Here is a 13,479-nt window from a genome sequence, read left to right as displayed (position 1 = left end):
TACCACTGGAATTACTGATTAAAAGTGGCAATCTAATGAAAGAGAGATGATGAGAGGAGGTGCTACAGTGCAGATGGGACCAATGTGCTGAAGAGACTCAGACAGCAAAAGCAGGAGCAGATTTTGATCTCTTGGACTCTAATTAGCTTAAATAAGGCATTAGAACAATCTTGGAATTATACTGAGACAGTTAAATCCCCACTGATGTCACAGAAATTTAGATATCTGCTCCATGGCAGGATCCCCAATGATGCTTTGCAGCACTTTCTGACCTCAGTGACAAATAGTGTGTGATAGTTAAGTGCTGTGCTGGTAATGGGGCCCACACAAGGATTTCTGATAGGCAAGACCATGGCCATTTTTAGTTTCCTTAGCAACACTCATTTGTTATAGCAAAAAGATATTGTCATTGGTAACAGACAGATCCATCTCTTCCACTTCAAAAACACCATGTGCATTGCCTTGTGCTGAGCAAGAACTTAAAATGGTGTGAGAGGACCCTGGGAGCCAGGAATTGTCCTGGCCAGTCAGGTAGTCTGACTCAAAAGTCACATTTGCTGATGATAATGACCCTCAGAAACTATTCTATTTTCAAAAAGCAAGCTTCTTACCCTATATTTATTCCATGTGTTGTACAGGAAGAGACTTAACTATGGAAGTTTATCATTCTCATCATGAAAAAAAAAAGCCACAGGCCAACAGCTTCTCTAGCTGGGAGATGGCCAAGGTCACCAATATGCCTTGAAACACAGAGCCACTGCTCAGAAGTGACAAGGGAGGATGTCTCACCACGCTGATGCAATGCAATGCTTTGGCAAGTAGAAATAATATTTAAGGGAGGCATCTTGGGGAGGAAAGAGGGCGAGTGCCAAGGTTACAGAGAGAGCAGATGCTGCTAATTCAAGGTGGCATAACTGAGCTGCCTGTGAGATGGAAGGAGATCAAGTGCAGCTCCTGGGATGCTGGGATTCCCAAACAGCTGGAGTGGGGCTGTGCTGGCAGCAGGCTCTGCCAGGAGGAAGAGAGATGCTAAGTCTGCTGTGCTGCTCCTGGCATTTTCTGTGAGTTTTTATTATCCCAGATCCTCCTATGCAGCAGCAGAACTGCAGGATCCTTCATAGAGGAACTACTCCCAGAACTTTTCCCGTAATTTTTCTGAGATTTTGGTTAGGTGTGGGCTCTTGGCTGTGCAAGGTTTTGGTGTGGGACTAAAAGGACAGTAAACCATTTATGTAAAGGTAATTGTAGCATGTAACTATTTGTTCTCCAAACAGCTGAATCACACAGAGCCACAGCAGCTCCCAGTTTGCCACTGCATTCTGGAACTCAGAGAGATCCTGGGCTCAGCTGAAATACACTAAATTGTTCAAACTTTTAAAAAAAGGCATAATACTGGGAAAAGATGAAAACATGTGAACCAACTCTCTGTCACTTTGTAGGTCAGGTACCACTTCAGCAGAGGCAAGAATTATCTTTCTAAGCACTTCAATCCTAAACAATAAAGAATCAAGGCAAGAAACAAAAGGACACCACATTAGTCACTACTTTTTGCTAAAACCAGTACAATGCTCACAGCTGGCAGTGTGTGTGGGTTTGGGTGTATTTGAGGAAGTGGGTACACAGAACAGACTCCACAAAGCAGATTCTCTGCTGAGAGAGGTCCACCAGGAGCACCCCACCAGCACAACATGACCAAGGGCACCATCAGCTGCATCTCTCAGCTCAGAGAAAAGTCTTGCACAACTTCTCACCCCATAGCCCAGGTGGTCATCACCACCTTTCAGGTGTCTGGCTCACACTCTGTGCTTACAATTCAGGGAAACTGCCCACCTCATTGTCACCCCAGCTTTGAGTCAGGAATATCAAAGACCTGGGCTGAAATCCCTCACTTATCAAATGATCAGCTTAATGAGCACATTGTTTACTCTGTAAGTCTGGATTTTTTGTGTTAAGCATAAATCTCCCTTTGTACTAGAAGTAACCACTTGCAGTAGAATTAATTGTCCTTGCATCTATTTTCTTCCAAAACCAATTTCAACTTGGAAAAAAAATCAGTTTTTTTTTTCTTACTTTAAATATTTATACAGAAACTTTTCCTCTTTTCTCTTAAGTTCCTACCTAGACACTTACTTGACTTTTTAGTCTCTTAGACAAATGCTTAAGTCCAGCCAGTAACAGGCATGACATGCTCTGCCATGCTCCCACAGAGTACAAATGCTCTGTAAATAATGTTGGAAAAGGTTAGGATCTCCCAGGAAGTGGGAAGATAACTGGATGAATCATTCCCTGGAGGAGTTCCACTACACAGGGATTACCTGTTCCACTCCACAATTACCTGAGGCCAAGCACAGCTAAAATTAGGGATCACCTTCATATTAGAAACTAATGAGCAGGGCACTGTGGGTTGCAAAGTCACTTTATTTGTGATGGGAAACACAACACAGTTAAAACAAGCTATTCAGTTGGCTTCCATCTGATAGTCTACAAATACAAATAGGTATTTTTAAAGACAGAAAGCCAGGTAGCACTACTGATTTTTTTTTTTTTTTAACGCTCTTTGATTGCTTTCATGCAATTTCAATCTGAAAAAAGAGTCCTAGTTACTGACAGTAATACCTTGAAAAATCCAAAATAGCTTACCAGATGAGTCAGCCCAAAATCACAGAGCTATTAAATCCCATGCTTTTGATTGGGCCCAATTCAGAAATGTTTAGACCAGATCCTGCTACAATTGCTAATGTCAAGTAGCACTTCCGTGAATAATCATGCTGTCTGCAATTCAGATGAAATGCTGCTTTTAACTACTCACCCAGAGAAAAAGGAAAGAAGAAAAGAAAACTGACCCCAAATAGGTCTTTTAATGAATTAGTAGAAACCTGTTTCTATTTAAATTTTGTGATTTTCCTCCCTGACTGTTCTTTCACGCCTGTGCTTTTCTGGACTCTCTAATACTGGTTGCCTACTGCTCTGGTCATCTTGACCTAAGCTTATATGTTGAATTAGAAACTTCACTTAACCAAACAGAAAAAGTTTACTTGACCTTGGTCTGTAGTGTTTGTTGGTTTCCCCTCCCCCATTTCTGTGAAATCAAAATATCAAGATAATTTTGATGAGTCTAAGGCATGATCTGAGAGGGTCTGAGCAATCCTAAGTAATGAGGCAGGTGGTCAGCAAAGGCCAGCTTTGGTGCACTTTCATCCACACAAAGGAGACCATTCATTAACACCTTTTATCACAGCAATGCCATGGCAAGAATAAAAGCTCTGGCATTTCTTATGACAGTTACTCATCTTGCCTGGCCTAACAGATTTGTGCTATCCCACTGAAATCAGTGCTGGGAGGGAATGGGTTCTACAGAAGACTCTGACCAGATGTGGCTTTGCCAGGTCTTAGTTTTGTCACTGTAATTCATGTTGGGCTGCATCGTTTTTGGGAGCAAACTGACTCATTTCCACCATGGTCCTTTGGATGGTAGATTACTGCTCATCAGAACACAGAACATTGGAAGAAGTCCCCCACAAATGGGTTGAATTATTTACTGGTAAATCTCTGAAACTGTTCTGAGCTGCATTCATGGTCCAGCTGTCCAAGAACAATGTCTGTTTCCAATTGACCTGTGGACCTTTAATTCAATTTCTCATAAAACAGAGGCCTATTTACCAAGAAACCTTTCCAAATGCATTAATATCCCATTATATTAATATATTTTTGGTTGTATTTCAGACCAAGGAAAATAGTCCATTCAGTCATTAGGGTGTCCTATAGCACAATCACAGACTGAAGATTAAAATATATATATATATATTTTTTTTTTAAAGGAGAAGGAATTTCATATAAAATGCATTCTGTGTAAGTATTTCTTTCATTCCATATTCACATTTTCTAGCCTGGTGCACTCTAATCATGGAGCTCTTATACTTGATTGCATTACCTTGGTGCATTGGGAAAAGAAAAATCTCTCTTTTTTTTTGAGTTATACTGCAAAACCTTCCTCCTCAATGCCTGACAGTCAAGCCTACTGATTTTAGGCTTATGAGCAAAGAATTTACAAATCCATTGCTTGTTCACACCAATATATATTTAAATTTTCATAAAATTATTATTTAGCTTTGGATGGATTGGGCTGCTGGCTCTCTCAATAAACCAGGAGCCCAAATTAATTTGTTCCATTCTGTTGTCCACCAGGAGTGGTACCTTGTGTTCAAACCACAGCAATTTTATGAGTGCCTTTACACAAGAGTTCTCAATTATTGGGACATTCATTTTTAGAACAAAACAGTATTTTTCTTAGCTTTGAGCACTGGTTACAGCATTGCTTGGTTGGACACAAAATACAGCTTCCTCAGCATGTATTCAAGCAGGCAGGTATTCATAAAATGGGTTTATATATATATTTTTATATATGCCAAGCTGGAAAACCTTTAAGGTCCTTTGCAACCTGAACCATTCCATGATTCTGTGACTGCACAGCTGGGTTTTCGTGTGAAAGAGAGATTTACAATCACCATCTCCAGCATTTGGGTACCTGAGATGCATCAGGAGATCTGAGATTTTACTTGTGTGCTACAACTGTGGGCTGTCAAGAGGGCATCTGACAAATCCACAACCAGGTGTTTTCATCCTTCCAAGGGCTTAACAAAGGAACTTTTCCTGTTTATCTGCTGCTACTCTCCTCAAAACACATCATCTAGGAGATCACAACAAACAGGAGTGTAACACCTTGGAGTAAAGGCAGTGGGCAGCCTGGCCTACCACTGATGTCATCCATGCTTTGAGTGAGGGGATGGATGAGTTTTAAATCTAGAGGTCCTGTCCAACCTGTGTTAATTTAATTCTGAATGCATAATAGGGCTGTAAGAGTTTTATGATGCCTGAAAATTGTATACAACATAATGCCAGCATGCCGTTCCTGGTGGAAAAGCACAGAGTGTCTCAGGTCTGACAGCCACAGGGAAGGGATACTTTAAAACTTGGGTGTGTTCCATGTTTTTTTCCTAGGATGCCAATGAGCACATTTTGTTGGGCTTGGCTTGGTTTTACTCAACCTTTGAAAATCATCTAGTGACAGTCCTTATAAACCTGTTAAGATTTATTCCATGTAATAATCTATTTCTTCCCTTCTCTTCTCTTTTTTTTGCCCCTAAACAGCCGCAACCCGCAGTCGGGAAGGGCAGCACACAGATCCCACTGCTAATCAAGGCAACTCCACTAAGCACATGGCATTTCCAGCTGAAGTTGGGGCGTTTCAGGAGCGATAATGGGTCACTGATGGTCACAAGGGGAGATGTTCTGGGCGTCCTCGGCGTCACGAGCCGCGATCAGCCGCGCGCTGAGCGCGGTTGCTCATTCTCGCATGACCCTCTGGTGATATTCCCTCAAAACCTGTGCCAGTGTCCGGGGAATCACGCCTAAGGGCTTGGTGGAATCTTTCTCCTATTAGGGTCTGGGAGAGAGGAGCGTGTTGTGGCACCAGGGCTCTCTTTGGATGACCTTCTGTGAGACACACAGAGGATAATGCCCAAACAGGGAGTAAATTTTGCTGCAGAGAACACATACCGATGGAGGTAACGGGACTGGAGTGTTGCAAGGCAGCTGGAGGGAAAAGTACCCAAATAGCTGGCATTGGATGAATGTTCCTTTCCCATCATCTGGCAACCTGAAATGGTCTCTCCATTTCTGTCAGGTTTTTTCCCAGCAATACTTGCTAGCTGCCAGGGCTGTGACCCTACCTTGGCTTCACATTTCCTGACCCAAGAATGTTCCCTGTTGACCCTAATCAAAGCTATTTTGAGATGATAACACATTAACAAGTCTCCCCAAGAAAAACGACCTATGGCTTATCTGGGTCACCCAACTCCCGGAAAACTGTGACCTCAGCAAACTTTCAGCAACTATTTCAAGAACATGCATTATCTTTGTTGCCTTTGTTATCTGAAAAAAAAGGGGCCTGAATCTGGAACATATTTGTTCAGGACATAACCTATGCTGGATGTGCTTAGAAATGTCATAGTTTGAATTTAGATAGCTGAAGAAGTTAAGAAATCAACCCTTCCTCTCCTACTCTTCTTTTTCACATAATATTCTTCTTTCAAAAATATTAACTTTTGTACTCCCAAATATATACATGTTGTTATCTCTTTATAAAAAATCGGTAAAAGCAGCACTAGATAAACCTGCCCAGTGCATGCCCTTCAATATTTTCATTTTAGTAGTTTAAAGCCTTGTCATCTCAGCTAATTAAACTGTTGTTTGTTGGCTTACTTGGTTTTTAACTAGACTGAAGTGACAGCTGCATGAGGTTTAATTGCACTAGTTAAGTTTGGACAAAAATATTGGAAATATTTAATAGCAGTTGATTACAGGAAAACACTTTGTTTCCCAGCATAAATTAAACTTAATGTTAATGTTGTTGCTGTAAGAACCATTTGGACTTTCCATTTATGCCAATTTGACTTGAAATTTTATGAGCGAATAATCACGTGGTGTTTGTGAATTTTTGCCAAAATCCATGAGCAAAGTGATCACATTTAGCTGAAAGGTTGTAGATGTGTTGAGGAGGATGTCACCTGCACCTGCAGGTGTCCCAGGGTGCCATGCACTGGGCTGGGGGCTGGGAGCAGAATCTCCTTTAGTTCCCAATTAGAGCTCAGGGCTCAGCTGGCTGCATCCTGGGAGAGGAGAAAAACAGTTTGACTTGCACAGGCACTGATGAGGAACTAGGAGAGATTAAGAGTAAAACCAAAATGCAGGAAGAGGGGTGCTCAGGAGGAAGGGAGCAGGAGCCAGAACCTGAGTGGATGTAACCCATGGCAAACTTGGGGTTCAGCCCACAGTGCCTTCATTTCTGCATTTCTCTGCTGCCAGAATGAACAGCAGGTTTCAGAGCTGGGTAAATACTGCCAGTGATCTAGAGGAGCCCTGCTTGCTACCCTGCATCCCACTGGCAGCACTGAGCAGGATCTGACAAACTGGGTTGGTTCCATGGTGTTCTTGCACCGTGGAATTTCAGGCAGGTTTATTCTAAGACAGATAAATTACAGAGTGCTGCTGCTCTGGGAACATGTTGTGTGATGTCTGCCTTGTTTCTTTTAAAAACTGGATGGTGGTCATGGCCAGCCACAGTTTCAGAATTTGTAAACTGGCATCTGAACAGCACTGATCTCCCAGCACTGGCTTGTTTAAGCATCTGGAACATAATCACTTTGCAGGGCACAACAGAAATTGCTGCTCACTAGCCTCATTAAGAAATATATTGTGAAAGAATGAAAACACCAGATCTAATTTCTAAATGTTATTGCAGTGGCCTGAATAGTTACACCATGCTTTCTTCCGTCAACTGCATTAATTTTTGGCTACTGCTTTTAAGCAGAGCTGCCAAGAAAATGTTTAGATCCTAGGGACATTTGTAAACCCTGCAGGGCTCCCTTACCTCATTCAATCATCTTTCTCACAGATATAGAGATGCACATTTTTGCTGACTTCAGGGGCATTCATATACCCAGCAAATCATCTCTGTCTGATCCCATCTGAGCTGCTCTGTTTTTGTTTATAATAATGCTTGAATTTTCAAGGGACTCTTCTTACATTTAGCTAACCCTATTTTTCCCAACCCAGCTTTAAAGGAAAATGAAGAATTTGACTGAAATAATATTTGGAATAGAACTCATTCTGAGAAGATACAATTTAGGATGTTATTTACTTTATATATTTATTTTAACGTAGGTCTTCTGATGTAGCTGGGTTTCAAATCAGTGTTTTGGAGCATGTTGGTGTTATAATATTAATAAAGTGATGGTGAATTTCAGTATTAAAAGAGATACGTAAATGTGGACAATTGTTATCTAATTTAATTTAGTCTAATCTAATCTGTATATATATAATATAATTATGTTAAATGCCCTTTACATAGCACTTCTCTGACCAGATGAAAGTTAGTGGATGTGCTAACCTTGACACCCTTTAAAATAAATGGAAGAGAGTCCCTAAGACTTGTGAACCCTCCAGACAGATTCTATGAACTGCCAGGATACATTTAAGCAACAGAAACATCCTGATCTGGTCAGTTCTTTAGCAAAATTGATCATGTATATTGGAAAGCAAAAATCTTCACCGGCCAGATGACAAACATCAGAATTTAAAAGCAAACAAATACCAACCAAACAACCCTTTAAGGCACAAATAATGATTTTAAAAGCCTAAGACTTGAGAAGCTGCAGAGCATTTCAGAGCATGCTCTTGGCTTATCTCACCTTGGAAATCCAAAGACTGATGATAACAAGGGATTCTGTGTGTGTGTTTGGAGCATTATAATGCCTGAGAAATGAAGTGCATCCAGTGAAATCCTACTGCAAGCAACCAGAGCAACATGGTGAGAATGTTCAGTAAGAGAAAAAGGTTTCTCACCTCAGCACTGCAGTGGAACATGCAGGCTCTTACCTTCAGGGAAGCAATCTTCAGGCTCCATCAGCTCCTCAGCAAACTCGGGGATCTGCTCCAGCAGCTCTGCAGGATTTGTCAAATCCACTGTGCTGCCTTCAGAAAGACTGATTTCATCAAGCTTGTTGTCAACAAGAGCAAAGATGAGGGAAACAAATTGATCAGTCGGCCTGAAGGAAGTAGCTGAGTTATCATTCCACTAACCAACACTGCACTGAAGCCACCACCACAAAGACAATGCCATGCACTTCCCAAAATGCCATTCCTGGGTGACAGCCCCGAGGCCAGAGCTGACCCATCAAAAATAACTCAACATTAGAACTTACTTTTTGAAACAAAAGAGAAGCAAACCACAGAAAGAGAGTGAACACCCACTGAATATTAATGACAGAACCTTAGAATGATTTGGCTTGGAAGGGACATTCAAGGTCATCCAGTTCAGCCCCCCTGCCATGAGCAGGGACACATTCTACTACTCCAGGATACTCTGGTTAATGGTAGGTGGAGCCTTGGAATGATGGGCTTCATCTGTTTGACATCCTGAAGGCTCATGCCTTTGGGTGGGGCGTGTCAGAAGTGGGACCTGTCTCCTGAAATGCTGACGGATGAATTGGATAACCTGCCTTGGGCTCCTGTATTTGGGAGTCATTCCTGAGGTTCCTCAGCCCAGCTGTGGGTGAAGTCTGCACCTGCTCAGTCAGAACCATGCTCTGCTCCTGGTGACAGCCTCTCCTCTGAGAGGAGCAGAAATTCCTCTTTTCTCATCCTGTGCCTGACTTGTTCTCACCCCATGACACGGCCCCTTGCCTTTCTCTCCCACCTTTCTGATCTCCAGGTGATGTAGGAGGAGGGGCACATGGCTTTTGGAAGCATCTCAAGGGCTCTACCACTTGCCTGAAATATTTGACACCATCATCTTAGGTGCATTGTTTAAACACAGCATTTCTCAGATCTTCCTCTGCAAAATGGGCAAGAATATTCCCACTCCCTGGAGCACTGGTTGTCTCATCTATTTAGAGCAGGAACTCTCAAGCAGATCTGGGTAAAAAAAATTCTGGGGAATATATTATTTTCAAGAATTGTTTTGAAGGCTAAACTCATGATTAAAGGACATATAATACATGATTCAATAAGTCACCCAAATATGAAAAAGAAATTTCATTTCAGGTTAAACTTTCCTTTAAGAGAATGAAAACACTTTATAAAAAAAATAGGAAATTATTCCCCCTATTTTATTTTGCTATGTAAAATAAAGGATTTCTATTTTGTGTTAATCCAAAATTAGATTTTACTTGATTTACTTGTAAATTTTGCAAGCTAAATAATTTGGCCACTAAAGTGCAAGAGCTGATATTTGCCCAGTCCTGCTCACAGTTTGTCTCTGGATGTATTAGAGCATTTTCTGGTGTAAGTGGGCAATGCCAAAGCTGGGATCTTCTATGGGTCATGGCAATGACAAATAGCTCCAAGCAGGAGAGGTGTGTTGTGAACTGGTTCACTCTGTTCTCTGAGTTCCCACTTAAAAGTTTTTGTGCTTTATCTTGCAATACTACTGCCTTCATTTTAAAAAATGAGGGCAATAATACTTACCCACGCTTTTAAACAGCCTGTGAGATAGTTATAAGAGAGATGGCACGTACAGATAAAGTATTATTTTCATAAGCATGATGGTGATGGAGTAAGAGACTAGGCACAGCTTTATATATTTATTATTAATGTGAAAATGGGCCCTCTGTTTTCCGGCATCCACAGTCAATGCAAAATTTATAGCTGAATTCAGAGAAATGCTGAACATGGGGTAAAATGGGCAAGACTGAACATTCCAGCAGCCCTTGCAAGCGGGGGTGGAAGGTACTTGTTTGCAATTAGCTGCAGCATCCAGAAGGTCATAGTCTTGGCTAGGGTTTTTAATGCTCTACTCAAAAGATCTGCAAACAATTGAGAAGAGACCTTTTAAAAAGAGAGTCAGAACAGAAAGAACAGAACAGGTCCAAGATATGGATAAAGCTTCTGAAAACCCATATTCAGAATGCAGCTGTCATATAGAGCCCATTTCCTACAGACTCACAACAGTGCATGATGGTGGTAAAAAAAAGTCATAGCAAATTTTAGCACAGTCAGAACTTTATGATACTGTTCATTAGGGAATGCATTTAGTCATTATGTGTTCTGTTATGAAGATGTCAAAACAGAGATCACTGAAATAGTTCTAAATCATATGCAGCTGTAGGATGTAGAAAATAGGGGTTCCAATGAGAAGAGAAGCTTTGTTGGGTATAATTCTTACCAATAGCCAGAAATCAAAGAAAACTGTGAGAGCAATGTCAGCTCGATAACGTTTTCAACTAGAGAGCTGGATTTAGCAGAGACAGGTTAGGAAATTCACAGAACAAAACACAATGAAATTATCATAGACTAGTTTATCAGGAGCAGTTTCCAGGCAATATTAGAATCCATCAGTGTCTAAGGGAGATGGGGAACATGCAAGGAAAACAGACAGGTTTTCTTCTGAAAAGCCTTCAAAGAAGAAGAGACAATGAACATGGCTTCAGAAAACAGTAGATTAACGTTTGAGGGTCTGAACAGGGGCTAGAGAAAGGAACCAGACATATGAGAGAGAAGGAAAAGATTAGGAATGATTCTGGGAAGGAAGCAAAGGTTACTCTTTGCCAGAAAGATTAAAGGGATTAAAAAGATTTTCATGAACTCAGGGAAGAGTCAGGGACACAAGAGCAATTGATGAGGGGAATGTAGATAATCAAAATTCAGTTGTCTAAGAAAATAAACACTTCTTAAAATCATCCAACAAGGAGATCAATAACAAGAAGGGGGAGAGCCTGTTAGAATTAATATAAATATAAGTAGAGAAATATCTAGAAAGCCTATATATACATATACAAACCAGTAGATGCAGGCAAGGCACACTGCAGAGCATAAAGGGATCCAATACACCCAGTTAACACATCATTAGCAATCAATAGTGAATGCTCATAGAAAACTGGAAATGGCCCAGGAGAGCAGCAATAAGTAAACACAGCACTGAGCTGAGAGAGGAGCAAAAGGGAATAATCATGGGAATCACAGATCACTGAACACTTGCTGTAGCCTGTGATTAAAGTAAATTAAATAAAGATGGAGAGGAGAAAAGGAGAGTGCTTACTCGGGGTGAAATGTCATAGACATAAAAGCAGTGAGGTGGTTCTCCTGTGTGCTAAGAGAACTCTGCACAAACAGGGTGAAGAGAGGTCAAAAGAAGGCAAAAAGGACAAATACAGAATCTCCTTCTTCTTTCTTGGAATAGGTGAGTGGAAGAATTTGCCAGGCAGAGGCAACAGGGTCTATCAGAGACCCCTTTGGAAGATCTCCCTGGTGCACAAATTCATGTTGCAGAAGGCAGTTCTGAACGTGTTTGTTGGTGGAGTGTCTGTTTTAAGTACCTGGTCAGGGCTTCCACACCCACTGCTTGTGCCTGTAACAGCAGCAAATTGATCTGAAAGCGTTTTTCAAAATGCCTTTAGCAGTGAGACGCTGAAATCTCATCGAAAGTTGATGTTTGCTCAAGGCTTAGCCCTCTTCCCTCCCTTCTCTGCCTCACCTCTGAAAATCAGAGCCTTAATCTATCAAATTGACACATGATATATAAACCTTAAGAAAACAGTTGGATGTCTGTTATAGGAAAGCCTACTTTCAAAATAAATTGTAATTGGCTCGGGTTCACTCACTGCTGTGCAGAGAAAAGCCATTCTAAGGACCCAAATATAGCACAAACTTTCTCTTCAGAGGAGGAAATCTGTGGGGATTAGGGTCAGCATTATCTTCACTAAAGATATAGAAGAGGTCCTGACCGATATAATCCTCATGTTAGCTGATAATATTAAATTGGAGAGAGTATTGAAATCGAGGAAGCAGAAGGGAAAAGAAACATGGAGAGAATATAGCAAAATGGGACATGATTTTAAAAAGTACAAATGGGCAAGTTATAGGAAAATTTCAATGGGCATTTTGGAAACCTGGAGTAATATTAAAAAAAAACTTAGACATGATTTTGCAGTGGGATATAATGATGTAGAAAACCATATGAAAGCATCATGTCTAGATAGTGAGATATTATTTCTTTTACGGTTCTGTAGAAGTTGTATTTGGAATATTTCGTTTGCTTCTTGGCAAACGAACTCTGAAAAGGAACAGTAGAGGGAGTTGCAAAGAAAGAGGTAAAAAAAAGTGAGATAAAGGGCACAGAGATATTAATTTACAAGAAATAATGAAATGAAAGAACAATGGTGCATGACTTCAGGGGGTAAGCCCCAGACAATAGGAAGCAAGCAACAGTCTGTTAAAGTAAGAGATATTAATTCATACAAAGAGACTGATGGATAAAACTGGTAAAAGAAATGAAATGACATTTTGAAAGGGGAAAAAATGGTGAAAAAAGGCTGGTGTTTAAAGAAATATACCAAGCCATGAGATATTTCTTTTTAGCAAGTGAATTATTCCTTTTGGTAAATGAAGAAATCTAAGTTGCCTGATCCATTTAAAGCCAGATTCCACAAAGTTTACAAAATAGTCTATGGGTCAGCATTTTGTCAGAGAAAGCAACCAGTTTGTACTCTGATGTCTTCTCCACCCATGACACCAATGATTTTATTTCTGTGGTTCCTTTCTGATGATTTATACAGAATGGATTTTTAAGCATATGGCTTACTGACACCAGCAGTGTTTTACTCAGAACTCACCCAGCATTTCCTGTTACTGACAGCCCCTAAAGGCCCTGCCTCTTGGGCATACCAAATCTGTCACTCCCTTGCAGTTGTTGGCTTTATTTGGCCAGTTGCAACTTCTTGGGACATTCATCAAAAATATGACGAGCATGTCCTTGTGTGTGCTGGCACAAAGATCCCTTCTGCACGGGGGGATTGTGAGTATGCCATGTCCACACGGGATCTGCCCTTCCAAAATACCATCCCTGAGGCTTTGCTCTTTTGTGTTGGCATTCATAGCCTCGTGTGAACTTCCGCTTGATTTAAAGTCATCCCTGGATTATTG

At 40.9% G+C, this 13,479-nt stretch overlaps 1 protein-coding gene across 1 annotated transcript in view; it reads right to left on the bottom strand.

The window, feature by feature from the left end:
• Positions 1-13,479, bottom strand: part of LOC306799988 (sodium channel protein type 5 subunit alpha-like) — a 210,369-nt gene that overhangs the window by 42,287 nt on the left and 154,603 nt on the right. Inside the window, 1 exon segment of the mRNA XM_079301701.1 lies at positions 8,437-8,557. Within this exon segment, the coding sequence (XP_079157827.1) occupies positions 8,437-8,557 (121 nt within the window).

Source organism: Erithacus rubecula (genome assembly GCF_903797595.1).
Source record: "Erithacus rubecula genome assembly, chromosome: 3".
NCBI lineage: Eukaryota > Metazoa > Chordata > Aves > Passeriformes > Muscicapidae > Erithacus > Erithacus rubecula.
The sequence above is the reverse complement of the archived record's forward strand: the minus strand, read 5'-3'. Positions and strand labels throughout refer to the sequence as shown.